This window comes from Nicotiana attenuata, unplaced genomic scaffold (assembly GCF_001879085.1).
Source record: "Nicotiana attenuata strain UT unplaced genomic scaffold, NIATTr2, whole genome shotgun sequence".
Taxonomy (NCBI): Eukaryota; Viridiplantae; Streptophyta; class Magnoliopsida; order Solanales; family Solanaceae; genus Nicotiana; species Nicotiana attenuata.
Window position 1 is genome coordinate 84,959 of NW_017671697.1, and position 19,577 is coordinate 104,535.

General features: G+C 37.3%; 1 protein-coding gene across 1 annotated transcript; it reads left to right on the plus strand.

Moving 5' to 3' along the window:
- The first annotated feature begins 767 nt into the window (after positions 1 to 767).
- On the plus strand, positions 768 to 1,401 carry LOC109209738. The gene is made up of 3 exons (XM_019373062.1): positions 768 to 897; positions 987 to 1,090; positions 1,174 to 1,401. The coding sequence occupies exons 1-3, from the start codon at positions 768 to 770 to the stop codon at positions 1,399 to 1,401; spliced, it is 462 nt and encodes a 153-aa protein (XP_019228607.1).
- Positions 1,402 to 19,577: the final 18,176 nt, after the last annotated feature.

Here is a 19,577-nt window from a genome sequence, read left to right on the forward strand (position 1 = left end):
TCAAGTTACTAATTTATTCTGAAATTTTGGAATTTTGTGTCGTTGTACTTAGGTGATTTTTGAATTTAATTTTTTTATTATAAGTGTATAGATTGTTATTCAAGTAATTTTATTTTATTCTTTTTCTTACAGATATGTCATTCACAGTAAATAATGATGAGCATGTTGACGAAGTTCTTATAAATGAAGTAGATGACGATGACGTTGTACTTGACTTGGTAATTTTTAGTGTATCTCTCGCATCAGAATATTATTTAAAATTTTGTCTAAATACTCCATGCAGAACTTCTCCTCATACAGGATTTTTTTTCATCAAGGAAATACTTGAAGGGCATTATAAGAGATGTTATGACATGTTTAGGATGAAAAAACATAAATTTTTTGACTTATGCAAAATACAAAATGAACAATATGATTTGAAAGCAACAAGAAAAATGACCATAGATGAGATGGTTGTTATGTTTTTACTGGTGGTCGGACATGGTGTAGGGAATCGAATGATTCAAGAACGATTCCAACACTCTGGAGAGACTGTTAACAGACATTTTCATCATGTTTGATAGCATGTCTGAAATTGAATATGGATATTATTAAGCCAAAAGATCCAACCTTTTATGATATTAATCCTAAAATAAGAGAAGATGACAGGCATTAGCCATATTTTTAATTGCATTGGAGCTATATATGGCACACACGTGCCTTGTATTGTTCGCTCTAAGGAACAAATCAAATACATTAGTAGAAAAGGCTTCACTTCACAAAACATAATGGCTGTATGTGATTGGGACATGTGCTTCACATTTGTATGGCCTGGGTGGGAAGGTACTCCACATGATGCTAGAATATTTGATCAGGCACTTAGAAGGCAAAACCTTAACTTTCCTCATCCTCCATCAGGTAGCAACACTAATACTATGTCTTGTGTTATTTTAATAGGAAGATTTTATTTTTATTCATCTTAATTAACACTTTTTTACTTGGTGTAGGTAAATATTATTTAGTTGATTCAGGCTATCCAACAGATTTCAAGCGCAACTCTAGTTTTAGAGATCCAAATGAAGCATTCAATTTTTTCACTCCAGTCTTCGATGTACAATTGAAAGAACATTTGGAGTCTGGAAAAATAGGTTTTCTATGTTAAGCTCAATGTCATCTTTCAAGTTTGACACTCAGATTCATCTTGTTACAACTACCATGGCTATACATAATTTCATCCGACGACGTTCTTCTACTGATAAGGAATTCAACTATTATGCTAATGAAGACATTACTGCAGAGATTGAGGAAGGATATGGGCCTTCTGGTATTCCTTTAGAAATGCAAGACAAGTCTACTACTATTATGGAGGCGTTGCGTGATAGAATTAGAGATGAAACTGTTGAGAAATATTATCATGTGTGAGTGACTTTGCTTATTATTTCATGGTGTAAATAACAAGTAATTATACAAGATAATATTATTGCTTTGGTATAACTATATATGTTACAATGATTTAAATCTTGAATATGTATCTTTACTTTATATTTCATATTTTAATTAAATAAAATAATAAATAATAAAAGTATTTTACGATAAATATTTAAGTTTATTTTCTCTTTAAAATAATTATAAGACCTTTCTACTATCCTTTTTGGTAATTTGACACTCAAAAGTACTTTTTATAAAGATTGGCCAAACACAATTTGTTTATCAAATATTATAAAAAGTACTTCTTAAATGTATTGGCCAAACACAAATTATTATTTTTTAAAAATACTTTTTAAAAAAGTACTTTTTAAAATAAGCAGATTCTGACGGCTTGGCCAAACGAGCTCTTAGTATACATTTGGAATATTTAGATTATATACAAATTACGTTAAAATTTAAATATTTTGGACTATATATTTACATATTGAGGGACATAGCCATCAGACTCCCTATTTATCTATTTTGTCAATTTTTAATATTTTCCCATCATTTTAAGCTTTCTCTATTTACGGTATTTACACATTAACTGCCAACATTTACAGCAAGGCTCCCAAGGGACGCCAAATCACACTGAAAACTTAGGACACATTTGGCCATAGATTTTATTGAAATATATTTGAGTTTTTTTGGCAAACACATGTTTGTTCATAAATTTTATCTACATTTCGGCAAATTCCCAAAACACGAAACCCAAATCCCAAACCAGCTCAAAAGCTAGTTTTAGCCCAAATATCACTATTATATTTTTTAAAAATTGCGCCAAACTTTTGGATTTTATAAAAGCGCCCACCATTTATTATTTTGTACCAATGCTACTTCGTCTTCTCGGTCATCTGATAGTGTATAGTTTATTATAAATGATAATTTTGTACCAAATTTATTTATGTTCAAGACTATGGTTTGCGATAATATAATGAATGTTATTGATAAAGGTACTGTTGAATATTTGTATTAGTTTTTAGAACATATGGGTATAAGTCATGTTTATATTTTTTTTAAAAAAAAAAGTGAAATATGTTTTGAAAACTCATGCAACACATGAGTTTTCAAAACATATTTCAGAACTAAGCGTTCTCTGTCTTGTTTCAGCGTCCGTTCTAAACGCAAGGATTCCATCTATTCCTGATTCGCCACAGCTTATGAAGCCTTCACCGTTATCACCGGCCAAAAATACATCTGCTTCAAGAATTGCACTTGAGGAAAGCAGACAAAGTTGTGGATATTGGCCCATTGTTATTGGTGAGAAGAAATTTCAACCTTTTGTTTGGAGTATTGTTGTTATTCCAAAATATTACTACAAATCGCTATCGCCTGCCAAAGATACATCTGCTTCAAAGGACGGGCCAAAATTTCGACAAATCACTCTAAAAGTTGAGGGTAATCTCTTTGTAGAAATCAAAGTCTTATCTTTCTTGCTCACGTGGGTCGGGAATTGTTCTCACAGTTTTTCCCCCCAATTGTAAATGTATAAGTATGTTTGTGATTTCTGCAAGTCCGAAGCCTTGAATCGGAAAAAGGTCTATTACTCCATCTTCAATTGGAAGTATTTTGGACAATATTGGTTCCACTTGCCAACCCCTCTTGCAAGTAAGCCCATAGTATATTGATCTTTCCTCCTTTTCCAATTTATTTTCCTTTTGTTTTTCGGTTTTTCCTTTCATATTTAGTTGTTGAGTTTTTATTCAAGAGAACGAAATGATGTTAATCTCATCAAACATAAGTGACAACAATACATAGTTTGTTACTAGGAGTAGGAAACTCAATACTAAGGAAACGTTTTGGATAAGAAGGATTTAGAGAAAGAAAAAAGCGAGCAACATCTCAAGTCCATATCCCAAATTTTTACATTAGCATTTTTCTCTCTCTTAGTTTCTTATCTCATTCTTTTGCTCTTATGTTTTTATTCAGGTTCATATATGTTGATTTAAAAGAATTGTGTCATATTATTCTTCTTTTGTGAAGAGAAAAGATGCGTTAAATAGGGAGAAACAAGTAAAAAAAATGATAAAAAAGAAATTAAGAAAAAAGAGAACAGAAGAAAACCAAAAAAGGAGATGGACGTAGATGATGATCATGTCAGTTTCGATTGCCATATTACTTCTCCATTATTTTTTTAAATTACAGTTAAACCTCTCTATAGCAGACTCGTTTGTTCCGGATATTTTTTTGATGTTATAGCGAATTGTCGCCATAGAGAACATATATTATAAGAGAACATGAAGTTTGGTTTCGGAAAAAACTTGACTTTTACAGTGAAGTGTTGTTATATGAGATTGTTGTTATATAGAAGTCTAACTGTACCAAATTTGAATAACAAAACACTTATTTCGAACCAGTTTGAGCAGATCAAATACCTATGTGCGCACAATTTTTAGTGGGCGTTTGGACATAAGAATTGTAAAATTCCCCCCCCCCCCCCCCCCCCCAAAAAAAGTGAATTTTTTTTCAAGTGAAAATGGTATTTGAAAATTAGAGTTGTGTTTGGACATGAATATAATTTGGGAGTTATTTTTGAAGTTTTATGAGTGATCTTAGTGAAAATTTTGAAAACAGTTTTTTGGAGTTTTTTAAATTTGTAAATTTTTTAAAATTCATCTTCAAGTAAAAATTCAAAATTGTATGGCCAAACACTACGAAAAAAAAATAAAAAAATTCTTATGTCAAAACGGACTCTTGGTTTAAAACCAATTCTCTCATCTGCAACTCAATTTTGTCTCCCACAATTTTCTTTGTTGTGACGTGTGTTCATATATCTAGGGATTATCACTAGTTACATATACATATTAGATATCATTTAGGAAGAAAGACATGTAACTGTTTTTCATATTTTGTACTGGATAACTCGTTTTCTTTTTTCATATTTTGTCACGATCTAAATCTACCATGTCGTGATGGCGCCTAACGTGGAACTAAGCAAGCCGACTCTTTTACCAAACAACCCGATATTTCAATTTAAAGGTTACTTCAAGCTATTTAATTAATAAAAATTTCATAAGATAAATCTAAATGACAAAGTGCTGAAAAAAAGCCCGACATCGGGGTGTCACTAGTCATGAGCATCTACTAAAAAACTGTCTGAAAACGCTAATATAGATACAGTCTGGAAACCAACTAATAACATCTATAGGAAGATAGGAGGGAGAAGAGCAAGGCTGCGATCGCCATGCAGCTACCTTGCTAACTCCAACAGACCAGCGACGGATGAAATCAACGCTCGCTAGCACGTCCAGCAACCCCTGGATCTACACACAAGGTGCAGGGAGTAATGTGAGTACGCCGACTCAGTAAGTAATAAAGGTAATTAAAGACTGAGCAGTAGGAATCACATAAAGTCCACATCATGAAATCTCAGTAAGTACAACATGCTTTCAAATCAGTATATGAGTCAAATCATCTCGTTTAAAAATTCAGTTTTCGGTAAAAATCATTTGAAGATATTTGTCAACAGTTTCAAGAGAGGCTCAATGCAAAAGAGAGTAAAAGTGATGAAAGTCATTGTCGCGCCCCTTTTTCCTTTCGCGGAATCCGGGTTTCGACATTCACTGGGAACAACTCGTTTCCTTTTGGGAATTGGGTATTTGAAGAGTCGCCACCTAACGGATTAAGGTGTGTTAGGGCACCTGAAGCAATTAACTCATGTAACCAGTTTGCATTACCAGAGATTAGGGTAAGGGCTCGAAATAACCTTGAGGGGAAGGTGTTAGGCACCCCTCGCGGTCCACAACGGTGGGTCCCGGCCGAACTTAGTTATGTGAATTAGTCATTTAACAGGTAAGCAGTCTAAGCACACAATTGCAAACAAGGGTAGTTTATGCAGTCTAAGCACACATATATAATCAAGAAAGTTTAGACGGTCCAAGCACACATATGTAAATTTAAAAAGTTTAGACAGTCTAAGCACACATACTTAAGGAAGAAGTTTGAACAGTCCGAGCATACATAAATTAAGGAAGTTTGAACAGTCCGAGCATACATAAGTTAAGGAAGGGAAGTCCTAAGTTGGTTAGCCTATAGGATCACATCTATACAATACCCGGTAAGCCTTCCTCAACTAGAGGGGTTACGCGTGGCATTAGTGTACAGGTCATCATATCCTTTTACTACCCATTACCCTCCCCTTAGTGGTTATATAAGCGAGTTTAATTAACGAACTGTAGGCGTGCTTTACCCGTCCCTTCCTTGTGGTCCCGAAGGTGTTTAGGACCTCTATACTTAGGTAGTTCTAGACACTCCTAGGTATTTAAAAGGTAAAATCTAAGCGAAAACAAAGAACATATAGGACTATCAAATAGAGAAGCAATTAGGGGCTCATGTTTACCTCCACACATAAATAAATACGTAGCACGTCTCAAACTTAAAGAAATTCCGAAGGCCCTAGAACATGATATCTAGATGAACATCACAAACACAGAATATGCAGTTTTTGTTTTAAGGCGAAGTGGTGGAATCCTAATCAGTTTGCCTACTGATTTTAAAGACTGTTAAAACTGGACAGTTTCACACATAAACAGAGGATAATTTCACAGTTGTAAGACCATTAATTACCTAAGGCTTGCCTAGGCGTGAGTTTGTATGCAATCATAATTCTGAGAACTAGTTGAAACAACTTGAAGTTATCCAATCCTATAGGCATGCTGATCTAGGCGATCAATTTTACAAAGCTGATTTCATGCATGTTTATGCTAGAACGTGATATCTATGTGTTGGACTATTCTTAAACCTTTTATAGACAGTTATTCATTTAAGCGACGTAGACATAATTTAGAGCCAATGCAAACAGAGTCCTAAATCAGAATTTCTAATGCACAGAGAGAGATGGTCATTTTATTAAGCATGATCACATCAATAGTTTAATTATAGAGTTGAGGTGATGATGACTTCAGGCAGAATCAGAAATAAAATGATGACTATAACATGTTTCCTAATATGCAAAGCAGTAAACATGATTATCCTAAGGCAGGATATCTAATGCACAGGTTTATGGCATGGTTTCTAATACAAACAAGCATAGCAAACCTAGTGACATTATATCTATTGTAGAATGTAAACATAGTGTAAACCTAAAGCATGATTTCTATCGCGAATCAACACACATAATCCTAGAAGCATGATTTCTACCCGGTTTCCCCACAAAAATCATATATGAACCCTCCCCTTTTTACTAATCACCCCAATATCTGTTTACAAAGAATATTATTTCAGACCAGGATCAAATGAAGTACATAAGTAAATGAAACTATACTATAGGGAGCCTAAATCAGGCCCAAAGTAAATCTGGGGATACCAAGCCTTCAACACAGTCTCAAAAGCCAAAGATCTCACAACCAATAATGTGTCCTGGTGTGTCAGAGTTTCCTAAGGACCTCAGGGATCCCGGGCAGTGCTCACACCAAGGCCTTTCTCAAGTAGGGATTGGTTATGTACAGTGTGGAAGGGCTAGCCCTGGTATGCCAGAGTTCAGAGGGATCTCAAGGATCCCTAAGCAGTACACACACCAAAGGGGCACAACTTAATAGTCTAAGAGTAGGGTGAGAGTGCTTGACATGGTTTTGAAAGACTTAGTAAAACAGTATAGAGATAACCTTTAGGAATGGAAAGATTTTCATAAAAGGTTTAAGAATATTAAGAGAGGAAAGCAGTTTTGAACTCAGTTCTGAGAAGAGCAAAGATACAATCACACAGACTAAGAACACTTAGAATCACAACCATTTAACAGACAGTTTACACATAAGGGTGACGGGGGTTGGGGACATATAGAGTTCATATCAGGGATACATGAAGGGAGAAGTATATAAACAACAAATGCACAGAATACTTAGAAGTCTGTTGACTTAGTGACTTAACAGCTAGTCATGATAAGAAGAAATTAAGACATAGTCATGTTGAAAACAAAATGTATACTCATTAGGATCAGCCAGGTACACTAGACAACTAAATTATCAACATGATTACACCAATTAAAGAGAGTAAACAGAGGTTGAATAAACATGCTGGTAGAGTATCAAACAATCAAGCGAGACTTAGACATGCTGACTGCACATTTAACAAAAGAAGGCAGAATTTAGACATGCTGACTAAAACAATAAACATGGAAACAAATTGGATACATAACCAATTACACTAGTGCAGGCATGGAATACATTGAGTTTCAAAATTAACTTAGAGACATACCAGTTAGAGGAGCAAAGTGCAGAATATAAAAAAAAAAAAAAAACAGGTGCAATTCCACTATCTAGCCTTGGCTTTCAGCCGGCTAGACCAACAACTGGCACAAGTAACAAATAAAGAAGAAAGAGTTTGAATGTATGTGTGTGTATTCTGAACTGTGTGTTTTTGCGAAGGAGCAGAATGAGAGTGCTTATATAGCAATTCAAGAGTAGAGCCAATAAGGTAAAAGAATAAGAAATCAGCAATTAAGGGCAATCAGAATCCAATCACATAAGGAGTTCAGAATAGACCCCTTTAATTAGGGGCAATTAGCCAAATGGTAATAATAGGGAGTCTAATTAAGGAAAGAAGTTCAAATCAAACCAAATAAAGGAGTTCAGAAAAATAATCAGGGGTCTAATTAAGGGAAGAATCACGTAAAGGAATCAGTAAATATACAGGTAATCAAATGAGGCGAGAATGACTAATTAAGGTCGTAAACAGGGAAACATGCAAGACTTAGGCATACAATATCTCTAACAGAGCAAATCAGTCAGCCGAATTTCAAAGTAACAATGATTTCTAGAAAGAATATATCAACTCCCACAAATAGAAAATAAACTAAATAAAGACTTCACAAAAATATAGAAATTGGCTAGAAAACCAGAATAGAACCCTAATAGGGCTCAATTAGGGTAAAATTACAGAATACTGGATTTGACGAAGAAAAAACATGCAAGGCAGAAGATATAGAGCAAATTAATATGATTGGTAACATGGAAAGACCCAAAACCGAAGCAAGAATTAGAAAGATCAGTATATTACATAGAATCAATTAGAGTTCGAGTACTCTTGCAAAAATCGGTCAAGAAGATAAAAATGGAAACGATTAAACATCTAGAAGTTAGAAAGCCTTTGAAAAACAACTTGTAATGAACCCTAGTTTTAGGGAAAAGCAAGAACAATCGATTAAAACCAGAAATTTTCAGAGAAAAATATGTAATAATGCTCGATTCGTCTAAGATCTATACAGATTTGGAAATGATCGAAGGTAATAGACTAGGGTTTTTGAAAACATAACAGAGATAAGAGCATAGGTTTAGAAACCATGGATTCGTAACAACATAAAGAGAAGTTCTCGTTCACACTCGATAAAATGGCCTAAGACTGGCTAACAAGTAGAGTTTCAAACCAAAACCAACTAGGTTCTTCGAGATCCCCTCAAGGATCTAAGGAGTCGAAGAGCCATGGTGTGTAAGAGGCCAAAACTGGTCGGAGAAGACAAGAAAGCATCATAACGTTGAGATATACGCCGGTCGGGCAGGTGTGTGTTGGGCTTAAAGGGATTCGGCCAATTTTAGAGGGTTATTTGGGCTGGTTTACTGGGTTAAATCCGAAAAATATTAGGGATCGAAATAGGCTATTTGTTAAATACCCAAATAATTGATAAAAAATATTTTATAAAATAATTAACAGATTATAAAAATAATTTTCATGCATAGAAATATTTTAAAACTATTACTACATATTTAGAAAAATACAAAAATCTATTTTTGGAAAAATAATGTAATATTGTACACATGGGCTATAATTGCAAAATTATTGCAATTGTAACCAAAAGGTATAAATATGGCCATTTGTGAAATAATTTGAACCTAATATAACTATAAATAATAATATTAAGTCATGAAATGCTATAAAGTCATTTGTGATGCCATTTGTAATTATTTATGTAAATAAAATACTAGGATAAAATTAATTTAAAAATATAAAAATTATGGAAAAATATCAATTGATGCTTACACATAGTTTTGAAGGTATATAGGCACTTAAAAGCATTATAGGAAAAAATTTGGTATCAACACTCTTAAACAGCCCCTCGGGCAAACATCTCTCGTATACAGCCCCTTGGGCAACATAAACCATAAACAGCCCCTCGGGCATAACATCACTCAGAATCAGCCCCTCGGGCAAACCTCACAGACACTCGTGTACGACCCCTCGGGCATATCTCATATCACTCACTCAGGGTACCCGCGCTTACTGGGGGTGTGCAGACTTCGGAGGGGCTCCTACAGCCAAAGCACTATAACAAGCCACCACGTGGCATAAATGAATCAGGCCCTCGTCCTCTCATAATCATCAATCAGTAACAACATGCTGCGGCGCGCAGCCCGATCCCATAATATCCTCACAAAATAGGCCCTCAGCCTTACTCAGTCATAAACTCTCAAGCCACTCGGGCTATCAGTAAAAGCAGGGTGCTCAGCCCAAAATAATATTTTTATGCATCAAAACGGGATAATAAAGACTGAGTTATGAAATCAGTAAAACACAGAATGACTGAGTATAGATCTTAAATCAAAACAGTGAGAGGATAATAAGAAAAGGCCTCTAAGGGTCCAAACAGCTTTGGCAAGAGGCCTAAGTATGACATTCAACCCAAATTTATAGGAATTCTTTCTAATACACAAAAGTATCATATAGTTTCAGTCAAATACGCAACTTAATAGTTGCTACGGGACATACCAAGTCACAATCCCCAAAGGTGCACGCCCACACGCCCCTCACCTAGCATGTGCGTCACCTCAAAGTAGTAAAACAATGTGAAATTCGAGGTTTCATACCCTCACGACTAGATTTACAATCATTACATACCTCAAACCGGTCAAATCCCTACTCCGCGATGCCCTTGCCTCTGGAATCGGCCTCCAAATGTCCCGAGTCTAACCAAAAGCAATACAATGCAATCAATATACGCTAATGGAATGAATTCCACAAGAAAAACTAGCAAATTAGGCACAAATCCCGAAATCCTCCCAAATGTCCCCCGGGCCCACGTCTCGGAATCCGACAAAAATCACAAAAACTAGAAAGCCCATTCACTCACGAGTCTACCCATACCAAAATTATCAAAATCCGACATCAAATGGCCATCCAAATCATCTCTCCAATTCTCTTCCACTTTTCCCCCAATTTTACACCCCAATTCCCAATTTAGATGATAAAAATCAAGATACAATCAGAGAATTTAACCAAAATCAAGTGAAGAACACTTACCCCAATCACCTCTCTGAATTTCCTTTCAAAAATTGCCCAATCCCATGGTCTCTAACTCAAAATATGAAAAATGGGCTTTAACCCTCGATTTTGATATTTAACACTGTTACCCAGATTTTACTCTTCGCGAACGCGGTAGTGCCCTCGCGTTCGCGAAGCACAACCTGCCTCAGACCAAAAATTCGTCCTTCGTGAACGTGAGGACCCACTCGCGAACACGAAGACCACCCTGCTTGACCCTACACGAACGTGGAACGCTCCTCACGAACGCGTAGGCTTAATTGCTTGAAGCTCCAATGACTGTTGACTCTACGCGAACGCGATGCCCCGGTCGCGAACGCGTAGCCTTAAAATCCTAAACCTCCGTGAACGCGGGATGTACTTCGCGAAAGCGAAGAACAACTCAGCTGCCCCTCTCAAAATCCCTTCGCGAACGCGAGAGCCCCCTCGCGAACGCGATGAAGGAATTCTCTGCAACAAAATACCAGAAAATCTGCCAACTTCCAAGACCAAGAATTGGTCCATTAACCACCCGAAACTTACCCGAGGCCCTCGGTACCTCAACCAAACATACCAACACATCCCATAACATCATTCAAACTTAGTCGAACCTTCAAAGCACTCAAAACACCAAATCACCCTCGGATTCAAGCCTAAGAGCATCTAAATTTCCAAATTCTGCAAACGATGCTGAAACCTATCAAACCTCGTCCGAATGACCTCAAGTTTTGCACACACGTCACAAATGATAACATGAACCTACCCCAACTTCCGAAATTCCATTCCGACCCCGTTATCAAATTTTCACTGCCAACCGAAAATTGCCAAATTTCCAGTTCCGCCAATTCAAGCCTAATTCCACCACGGACCTCCAAATCACATTCCGGACGCGCTCCCAAGTCCAAAATCACTTAACGGAGCTAACCAACTCATAAAAATCCAAATCCGAGATCGAATACTAAAAGGTCAAAACTTGGTCAAACCTTTCAAATTTAAAGCTTCAAGCTGAGAATCATTCTTCCATATCTGTTCCGATTAACCTTAAAACCAAAACCGACGATTTACATAAGTCATAACACATCATACAGGGCTAGTCATACCCGAGAACTGGCAAGCGAAGTGCAAAGTCTCAAAACGACCGGTCGGGTCGTTACATCCTCCCCCGCTTAAACACACGTTCGTCCTCGAACGTGCCCAGAGTTGTTCCAAAAGTCATCAATCACTGTATAACCTTACCATGCACATACCTGGGAGTGATCCCACATCACCCTATCCCGTATAGGTCTGATAGCACAACATAATTGAAATTTCACAACTCACCCTAGCTCATAACCTTATAATCACATTTCCACTTCCGAAATTATCTGTAAGATTAGAATCTCACATCTATAAACTGAATAAGTCTGAACATGTTGTATCAAGCCATAACTGCAACTCAAGATGAAATCACATGATATACCACGCAACTCGAACACTCGTAGCGATAACTTCTAATCACAGCAGCTGCTCGAACAACCCAATACCGGTAACAACCCTTTTATCAAACAAAGCCTCATTCCAACTCTTTCGTATACTGCCAATGATGAAAGAAACACACAGAAATCATAACCATTTCCTCAGATCAACCAGCTATGGAGTTCCCTCTCCCTCGGCAAGGACTATAGTAAATTTCTAAGCCGAATTTCGATATTATCATTCCAACATGCTGAAATCTAATCCGATAATATTCATCCTAGGTCCAATGACCTCATCTCATCCAACAAGACTACTCTAGTGACATAACACATCAACACCATCTAAAGCCACAACCCGTGCAATCCGCGCACCAATAAGCAACAATCCAAATATACTCAAATCATGGAAAATGACTCCAATGAGAGAGCTGTACCGCAAGCTGACCGTACCACCACAATGCAATGCTAAAAACCCATCACACACCGTAGAACCAAATCGCACGAATCTAACACAAAGGGTTATATACCAACATAACTTTGCTGAAATGCGCGATCCCATCCAAACACCGGTCCACATGAAATACTTCAAGCCACCTTGTTAAAAATTAATAACCACGGGCAATTCGACATCAAGTACTCAAAGTGCATGACCATAACCACGGAGAAGCAAGTGACATCACACCACACAAAACTCGAAAGAACATAACCAATGCGCCATCCAACAAGCAATACCCAATACTCTTCCCGCTCAAGTTCCGCCATAGGACCCCAATAGAACTGCACCATATGTTCATATAACCAACACATCATAACTTCTTGTAACATAGAAGGGTAACAATCAAATCATTCCAGAACACGAATAAGCTCAACATCCACTAAATGGCACTTCCCTCAACAATAACAGTTCGGAGTCAGCAGATCCAACTCGATACAGAACACACAACCATATTTGGCCTACTAATGAACCCAAAATCGGCTCTGGTCCGCCATGATAGATAAATAACCCTCCGAAAGTCTACCATGACTGAATCACAACACACACTAACCCCTGACTAACCTTGGCTACATTTTCACAGTCCACAGCCACAAAACAATCTACTCGCGAGACTCTCAGTCTCCGAATTCATAGAACATACAAATTACCATCTCTGATCTCAACTCCACCGCCTGAATGCCCACACTTTTCCAATTACACGGTCATCCTGCGAGGAATACCCCTAGAATTCTTCTGCGCCACAAAGCAAAATTTGAACTCCGGCAGTCGGTCAACCAAGAGAGTGCTGCATACCAATAAAGTGTTCATAACTCAAACACATCGCCCCTTTATAAAAATATATACTCTCATAAAGCCATACCAATTAGTAGTATCATTTACCTAGTCATCTAAAACTGTCCATGTTGCCTAAGAATTTACGACCTTCCTTTCAGAACTGAACCATGACCTTGCACATGCAAATCTCAATCCTACATAACATACCGCTTTATACCATGCCATCCTATGATAAATGTGAGAACTTCATAATCCGTTCCGAGCCACAAGCAACTACGTACTCAACTAGCCAAGAACTTTCCATTTGATCACATCTAGGAGAAAGTCATTATACATCACATGTTCCCCATGCCAGTAGAAAATACACATCTCTAACCGTGGTAGAAACCATCAAGAACTTTCCAAACCCCACTAGCACAAAACCAAACCGTCAGGACTGAATCCTTCTAACTCAACAAAGCTACGCAGGCCACCAGAAACCCAAGAGCATTGCCACGAAATAACTGTAGAAACTCATTACCTCATAAACACCCAAAGAACTAATCATACCCATTGCCATGCCGATCCAACCTACTACCAAGCTGTCCTATCTATCCGAGTTCCTTTTGAATTACCTTCAAATTGATACTTCTCCTCGCCATAACACCACAATCTTCAACCCAGACTCACCACACGAGACCCAAGCATAAAACCACACCGCCCTAAGGCTCATAAGCCGCTGAATACTCTCTTAAATATCCCCAAATGTACCACATTCAAAATACTTACCCTGAAAAGACTTCCTGCGAATCTAAAGACATTACCTTTACCTTCCTGATAGTGATATGTAAAATCCATAATGATATAGAGATGCCACTAGTCTTGATACCCTCCAATGTAAACTTCAGTTTTTAGCCAAATACATATCCTGAAGATCCCCAATTGTTACATATAATTCTTGCATCCATTAGAACCATTCTCGGGAGTCATCCACTCTACTCAGGTCTAAATTAAATGGATCAAACGAACCGAACGGCCTGTGCCCCATTAGCACTCCAACACCCTAGGAAGTAACCCCACCTTAATGCAACCAAATACCTGCTCCATGCACATTACATCCTTCACCAATAACAATTCAAGTCATTCCGTGATTCTCATACACCCATAAAGCATAACACAACCCTTATCCAAAATTTCTTTTACTCGAGTCATCCTCGATATCAACCCCTATAAGCCACAACCGATTCACCGGTATATCTCAAACTAAAACCAATACAACACATAACCGTGAAATTAACTGATCAATAGCATACTCCCCCACTTGGCTCAAAGCCACAGATAAAAACACACAATAACTCACGATACCCATACTCTATTACTGCCATACTGCCATAGTGAGATTCAACTAAATCCTTTATAAGCTCATGCAACACAACCCGTCTAATACCTCAAATCATTTGCAAATCTCGCATTCACCCTCGTAACAGTCAAGCCCACTCTCATAAGCGATCCCAACTCAAACTGCAACACATATAACTCACTGGTAAAAGAGAACTCGCTACAAAACAACATAGGGATCACATAACCCTGAGGGCACCCCGCAGGAGATAACCCACCTGCTTCACCTCAAGCTAACATCTCCTTATACCCTTCCACAGTCATAAACATCATGCAGTCACTAGCTCTTCCTGAGTCTGAACTCATATCACAACATGAAAATCTACTTCACTCCTCAACTAAACAACACGAAAAGGTCCTTCAACACACCCGTAACTCGAGACCATACGTCAAATCAAGATGGAAATCAAGTACCAAATAGTTCTTTCTACTCCTCAAACAGCCCGTCTCGTCACATTCAAACCATATGAACACATCTCGCAGTCACATCATACTCATCACGTAGCTATCCAGCCATCAATTCCACTATTAGGGACACTACCGGACATATAAATCCAAAAGCACGTGCTCACACAATCAATACCTCAACGCTCAAGCTACAGTCAAAACCCGGCCTCAAGTCCTCCAGACTAGCCCATCATCAGCATACTGAAATCACACCTCGCACCTCATCCATGGAATCATAAGCCGTTAACGCACAACTGATATCGAGCGCTCATGTGCGCATACGAACGCGTGGAAGGAATTCAAAGAGTTACATTTCAAGCTGAATCAATATCGCACGATAAGAATTCAAGAATGTGAAGTTTTCCTAAGGGTTCTACAGCCTCTCAAAGATAAGTACAGACGTCTCCGTACCGATCCGCAAGACTCTACTATATCCGCCCATGACCCGTGAGACCTATGTAACATAGGCTCTGATACAACCTTGTCACGACCCAAATCTACCATGTCGTGATAGCGTCTAACGTGGAACTAGGCAAGCCGACTCTTTTACCAAACAATCCGATATTTCAATTTAAAGGTTACTTCAAGCTAACTTCATAAGATAAATCTAAATAACAAAGCGCAGAAAGAAAAACCTGACATCGGGGTGTCACTAGTCATGAGCATCTACTAAAAAACTGTCCAAAAATGCTAAGATAGATACAGTCTGGAAACCAACTAATAACATCTATAAGAAGATAAGAGGGAGAAGAGCAAGGCTGCAATCTCCATGCAGCTACCTTTCTAACTCCAACAGACCCATGACGGTTGAAATCAATGCTCGCTAGCACGTCCAGCAACCCCTGGATATGCACACAAGGTGCAGGGAGTAATGTGAGTACGCTAACTCACTAAGTAATAAAGGTAAATAAAGACTGAGTAGTAGGAATCACATAAAGTCCACATCATGAAATCTCAGTAAGTACAACATGCTTTCAAATCAGTATATGAGTCAAATCATCTCGTTTAAAAATCCAGTTTTCGGTAAAAATCATTTGAAGATATTTGTCAACAGTTTCAAGAGAGGCTCAATGCAAAAGAGAGTAAAAGTGATGAAAGTTATAAACAGCCCCTCGGGCAAACATCTCTCGTATACAACCCCTCGGGCAACATAAATTATAAACAGCCCCTCGGGCATAACATCACTCAGAATCAGCCCCTCGGGCAAACCTCACAGTAACTCGTGTACGACCCCTCGGGCATATCTCATATCACTCACTTAGGGTACCCGCGCTCACTGGGGGTGTGCAGACTCTGGAGGGGCTCCAACAGCCCAAGCGCAATAACAAGCCACCTCGTGGCATAAATGAATTAGGCCATCGGCCTCTCATAATCATCAATCAGTAACAAATATGGCATTCAGCCCAAATTTATAGAAATTCTTTCTAACACACATAAGTATCATATATTTTTAGTCAAATACGCAACTTAATAGTTGCTAGGGGACGGACCAAGTCACAATCCCCAACGGTGCACGCCCACACGCCCGTCACCTAGCATGTTCATCACCTCAAAGTAGTAAAACGTTTTAAAACTCGGAAATTCATACCCTCAGGACTAGATTGATAATCATTACTTACCTCAAACCGGTCAAATCTCTACTCTGCGATGCCCTTGCCCCTGGAATCGGCCTCCAGACGTCCCGAATTTAACCAAAAGCAATACAATGCAATCAGTATACGCTAATGGAATGAATTCCTCCAGAAAAACTAGCAAATTAGGCACAAATCTGGAAATCCTCCCAAAATTCGCCCCCGGGCCCACGTCTCGGAATCTGACAAAAATCACAAAAACTAGAAAGCCCATTCACTCACGAGTCTACCCATACTAAAGTTATCAAAATCCGACATCAAATGGCCATCCAAATCCTCAAAATCATCTCTCCGATTCTCTTCCACTTTTTCTCCAATTTTACACCCCGTAGATGATAAAAATCAACATACAATTAAGAAATTTAACCAAAATCAAGTGAAGAACACTTACCCCAATCACCTCTCTGAATTTCCCTTCAAAAATCGCTCAATCCCGTGGTCTCTAACTCAAAATATGAAAAATGAGCTCAAACCCTATTTTGATATTTAACACTGCTGCCCAGATTTTACTTTTCGCGAACGCAGTAGTGCCCTCGCATTCGCGAAGCACAACCCGCCTCAGACCAAAAATTCCTCCTTCGCGAATGCGAGGACCCACTCGCGAACGCGAAGACCACCCTTCTTGACCCTACGCGAACGCGGAACGCTCCTCGCGAACGCGTAGGCTTAATTTCCTGAAGCTCCAATGACCGTTGACTCTACGCGAACGCGATGCCTCGGTCGCGAATGCGTTAAAATCCTAAACATTTGCGAACGCGGGGAGTACTTCGCGAACGCGAAGAACAACTCAGCTACCCCTCTCAAAATCCCTTCGTGAACGCGAGAGCCCCCTCGTGAACGCGATGAAGGAATTCTCTGCAACAAAATACCAGGAAATCTGCCAATTTCCAAGACCAACAATTGGTCCGTTAACCATCCGAAACTCACCCGAGGCTCTCGGGACCTCAACCAAACATTCCAACACATCCCATAACATCATTCAAACTTAGTCGAACCTTCGAATCACTCAAAGCAACATCAAAGCACCAAATCACCCTCGGATTCAAGCCTAAGAACATCTAAATTTTCAAATTCCGCAAACGATGCCGAAACCTATCAAACCTCGTCCGAAAGACCTCAAATTTTGCACACACGTCACAAATGATACCTCGAACCTACCCCAACTTCCGAAATTCCATTCCGACCCCGATATCAAAATTTTTACTGTCGACCGAAAATCGCCAAATTTTAAATTCCGCCAATTCAAGCCTAATTCCACCATGGACCTCCAAATCACATTCCGGACGCGCTCCCAAGTCCAGAATCATCTAACGGAGCTAACCAAATCATAAAAATCCAGATCCGAGATCGAATACTTAAAGGTCAAAACTTGGTCAAATCTTTCAAATTTAAAGCTTCAAGCCGAGAATCATTCTTCCATATCTGTTCCGATTAACCTGAAAACCAAAACCAACGATTTACATAAGTCATAACACATCATACAATGCTGGTCATGCCCGAGAACGGGCGAGCGAAGTGCAAATACTCAAAAAGACGGGTCGGATCGTTACATATTTGTAACAACCCAACCCTTGATCTTAGTACTTGCATTTTACTCCTTGGTCAATATTAAATAATACTAGACATATCACATTGTAATATGTCTTGTATGAGCATATTATTCAACAAAATTCTTACTACCACTTTATGTTTTACCTCGAAGTCGAATAAGTCTTATCTTTCTACAGTTTCTCCAAAAAAACTTTATTTAATTGTTGCTTATAGTTGATGCATTATTCATTACTTAATATTATTATATTTTAATGTGATCTTTTATTAGCTTACAATTGACTTGATATCTTGCTTATTACCCTTTTGATAATTATATATAAATATAATTTTTTTATTCCTAACATTTAATGTATTTTTATACTTTTATCCTCTTACTCATAGCTCTTTCAGCATTTGAATCTATCAATAATATTTTTTAGTATTATTTAGTTATTAATATACTTATCCTTAAATTAATTCAAAGTGTAAATATTCTCACACTATCTCTATTTTGCTCTTTATATATTTTTACCCCTATTATGAAATTTTAATTAGTTTTTTATATTAATATTTTATAATATAATCAAAATATGTAGTAACACATTCTATTTTTAAGTTAAAAATTCCAATTAGTCCAAAATATTAATGCATAAGTTTGTTAATTATTATATTTTAAATTTATTATATTTTCTAATAATTATTTTTATATCACGTGCAATTAAATTTTTTTCTCTTTTAGTTTCAGGATACAAATTTAACTTTATTTTCGTTACTGAATTACCTACGTGAGACATTTGTTTTGTATTCTTAAAACTTTAATTTGTTATCAATTTGTTATTTTTATTTATCTAGTAAAACTTTAATTTTGTGGTTTTATCCATAGTTTGAGCGTTTTTTATCATAATTTTTAATATAATCTCAAGTTCACATCATTTTTTCCTTTTATTTCTAATATTAAAATTTTTTAAATTTTTAATTATTTCTATTACATTACCTAATATATAGTATTTCATATTTTCGTCTGTCCTTTGTTAGCTTTCCTCTTTATTAATATCATTATATATTTATATCCTTTAATATAATATAGATCAATGTGTGATTTTTTTAATGCTGATATAAATATTTATATTATTTTAAATTAATAGTTGAAACTATTAAATTTATTAATATAATATTTTAAAGTATTATATGGTA

Excerpts from the sequence above, each read along its gene's own strand:
- LOC109209738 (XM_019373062.1), top strand. The coding sequence starts at position 768 with ATGGCTGTATGTGATTGGGACATGTGCTTCACATTTGTATGGCCTGGG. Across the intron at positions 898-986 it reads CTTTCCTCATCCTCCATCAG|GTAAATATTATTTAGTTGAT; the intron begins GTAGCAACACTA and ends TACTTGGTGTAG. Across the intron at positions 1,091-1,173 it reads TTTTCACTCCAGTCTTCGAT|ATTCATCTTGTTACAACTAC; the intron begins GTACAATTGAAA and ends TTTGACACTCAG.